The sequence below is a fragment of the Amphimedon queenslandica genome, unplaced genomic scaffold, assembly GCF_000090795.2.
Source record: "Amphimedon queenslandica unplaced genomic scaffold, v1.1 AMPQUscaffold_13104, whole genome shotgun sequence".
NCBI lineage: Eukaryota > Metazoa > Porifera > Demospongiae > Haplosclerida > Niphatidae > Amphimedon > Amphimedon queenslandica.
Window position 1 is genome coordinate 3,953 of NW_003546660.1, and position 3,015 is coordinate 6,967.

A 3,015-nucleotide genomic window follows, 5' to 3' on the forward strand; every position below is an offset into this window, starting at 1 on the left:
CAGGATGGTTTAAGTGTAGGTTGCAACTTATGGAGAAATGCTACTGGAGTTGGATAGTGTTTAGGCCTTCTACAAACTAAAGTTTTTTTGGTGATATTGTACGAAAATGATAATCTATAGCTTGAATTTGTTATAACGAATGTATGAGACTGTGGCTCTCCATCAATTATTCTGTCAGGATAGATAGCACCCTGATCTAATACCACAAAATTAGATGTGCTGCTCTGGTATGATATTCCCACTGTAATTCCACTGTAAGACACTGCCATTACAACAAGTATTGTACAATATGCCAGTAAAACATAAAAGACAGCTTTAAAATTAATGCGATCATTAACTAATACTAGGGAGAAACAGAATAGCATCATTAATCCAGGAATCCAATGGAAATTATAATTTAATTACATAAATTATTATGCCGTACATGTATAGCTAGCGATTCAGTTCATTTACAATGTTATTATGACAGTTGATATTGAGCTGAGGCAACAACTGTTACATAACTTGTTGTAGTTTTGGTATAGAACTTGAGTCACACCATGCATGCTCTACTATCCATGCATTGTCACACTCAAAATGGGCATGCAGTCCCAGGGGATTGCTAGGGACTTGCCATAATTTAATTCTGAACTATGATCTTACTCCAGGCAGATGCTTTCTGCATAGCTATGCTTACTGGCATGGAGCACTATTATAGTATAGCCAGCGGCATAACTATATATATATATGAGAATTGTCAGTTGCATATGAAATATCTAGACTATCTCTATATTGTATACCCCAGGCTACAAGCATTCAGTGGGCTAATAATACTTACACTTACTAGATCTATCATTTGTAGCCATTCCACAATAGACTTTGTTAGTCTACTTTCTGCTGCCAAGCCGCGCGGAGATTAGACCTTCTATATTACCCCATAGATACTATGATTACCCGTTATTGTTACGAGGTTTAACAATAATTTTTGCACATTATATTAGTGGCCCAGTGGGCAAGGCTTTGAATCAAAATGGCTGCCTATGTTCACAGCAAGATGTCTGGTGGCTTGGCTGGTGGAAAGGGCTACCAAGACCTTCTGGACCAGATATTGTCAAAATATAAGAAAACAGAACTTAAGGAAGCACTAGAAGCTTTCCTGACATCATGTAAGATAATATGAAAGGAAATATTTATTTATTAAGGAACATGCAGCCCTTGATGAAAGATTGAGTCTTGTTGATGCCAAATCCGTCCTGTCTTTCTTTGCTGAGAGAATCCCGAGAATAGGCAAAGACATTGTAAAGGACGTCTGTCACTTTGCACTAGCAAGCATTCAACCTAGGATAGTTTCATTTGAAGAGCAAGTACTGTATTTTAATTATTGAACTGAATCTTTACTTTTCTTCCTTGCCCCTCCCCCCTCTCTCTCTCTAAGGTCACCAACATTAGACTAGCACTGAGTAAAATATATGAAGAAGACGGTCAATGGAGTAACAGCGCTGAAGTATTGTGTGGGATCCCACTTGAGAGCGGACAGAAGTGAACCATGTTATTATTATTATTATTATTATTATTATTATTATTATTATTATTATTATTATTATTACTATTAATTAGAATATACACTGCTGATTTCAAGATGGAGGTGTATTTAAAGATTACCCAGCTGTACCTTGAAGATGAAAACCACGTCTCGGCTGAGGCCTACCTGAACAGAGCTGGACTGTTACAAGCAGAGGTCAGCAAAGGACAACTTCACATCATCTATAAGGTTATTAATTAGTGGGGGCGGGGTTAAGTGAATAAACTTTTGCTAAGGAGAGCTCTGGCAATATGACGATTTATTAATACCATATCACTTAGGTTTGTAGTGCCAAGATGGCCGACTTTAGACGCAAGTTTTCAGATGCTGCAAGAAGATACATTCAACTCTCATATGAATCAGCTATACATCCAGATGAAAGGATGACCTCATTAAAACGAGCAATGATATGTACTATACTGTCTAGTGCTGGTAAAGAAGGAGAGAGGGTAGAGGGAGAGGGAGGGGAGAGAAGGGATGGAGAATTAAGAAGCATTATAGATTAATGATGATACTCTTGCTTCAGGTCAGCAAAGGTCAAAGCAGCTGGCAGCTTTATTTAAAGATGAAAGGTGTCAGCATTTGCCCGCCTTCAACATTTTGAACAAGATGTACCTTGAAAGGATCATCAGGCCATCAGAACTGGAAGACTTTGCTGCTTTGCTCTCTCAGCACCAAAAGGCTACGACTGCTGATGGTAATCCTGACATTTTGTGTTTTAATTTTTTTGATGGAGGCATGTTTAGGCTTTAAAGTAAAGTTACACAAGGAATTATTAAAAGCTGAAATTAATAGTGTTGTTTTTTGTTAGCAATAACTAAAACTAAATCCTGATTTAGTAAGCTGTTTTCCTTAACTAAAACTAACGTTATTAAAGCAACACTGGAAATTATCCCACTTTCATTACATATGCAATTAAAGATAATCTCTCTCTCTCTCTCTCTCTCTCTCTCTCTCTCTCTCTCTCTCTCTCTCTCTCTCTCTCTCTCTCTCTCTCTCTCTCTCTCTCTCTCTCTCTCTCTCTCTCTCTCCCTACCCCTGTCTATGCAAGCAAACAATGGTCTGTTACAGGGCAGTAAATTTGATGTAACAATAATTATACATGTACATAAACACCTAATATTAATATTAACTTTAATTAACTAATTTTAATTAAGTAACTAACTATAATTAGCACATGGCATGTGTAAATCAAGATGGCCTCCCACTCAAAAGATAGTAAGTCCAATAAGATTTTATCTAAACTCTAACCTCCACATGTAGTCTAATGTAAACATAGCAGCAACTTATATATCATCATTTATACTCATTGTCACTTTGCCTTAGTATGAATGTTACAATGTTGCATGCTCATGTTGCTAAATTGTCACACATACACTATAATATACACATGCTGAATGATTCACACAGAACACATACCTCATACTTTTGTCACTCCTTTAAGCGTAACAAAA

General features: G+C 36.9%; 1 protein-coding gene across 2 annotated transcripts in view; it reads left to right on the plus strand.

Moving 5' to 3' along the window:
• Positions 1-991: 991 nt before the first annotated feature.
• Positions 992-3,015, plus strand: part of LOC100637177 (COP9 signalosome complex subunit 4) — a 4,074-nt gene continuing 2,050 nt past the window's right edge. The window contains exons 1-7 of one of the 2 annotated variants that reach the window (XM_020001190.1): positions 992-1,145; positions 1,192-1,343; positions 1,415-1,518; positions 1,597-1,750; positions 1,843-1,993; positions 2,088-2,258; positions 2,613-3,015. In XM_020001190.1, the coding sequence (XP_019856749.1) occupies positions 1,010-1,145; positions 1,192-1,343; positions 1,415-1,518; positions 1,597-1,750; positions 1,843-1,993; positions 2,088-2,258; positions 2,613-2,707 (963 nt within the window). In that variant the 5' untranslated portion in view covers positions 992-1,009 and the 3' untranslated portion in view covers positions 2,708-3,015. Of the gene's footprint in view, positions 1,146-1,191; positions 1,344-1,414; positions 1,519-1,596; positions 1,751-1,842; positions 1,994-2,087; positions 2,273-2,612 lie in introns of both variants that reach the window. The other variant, XM_011408057.2, reaches the window with a different exon arrangement.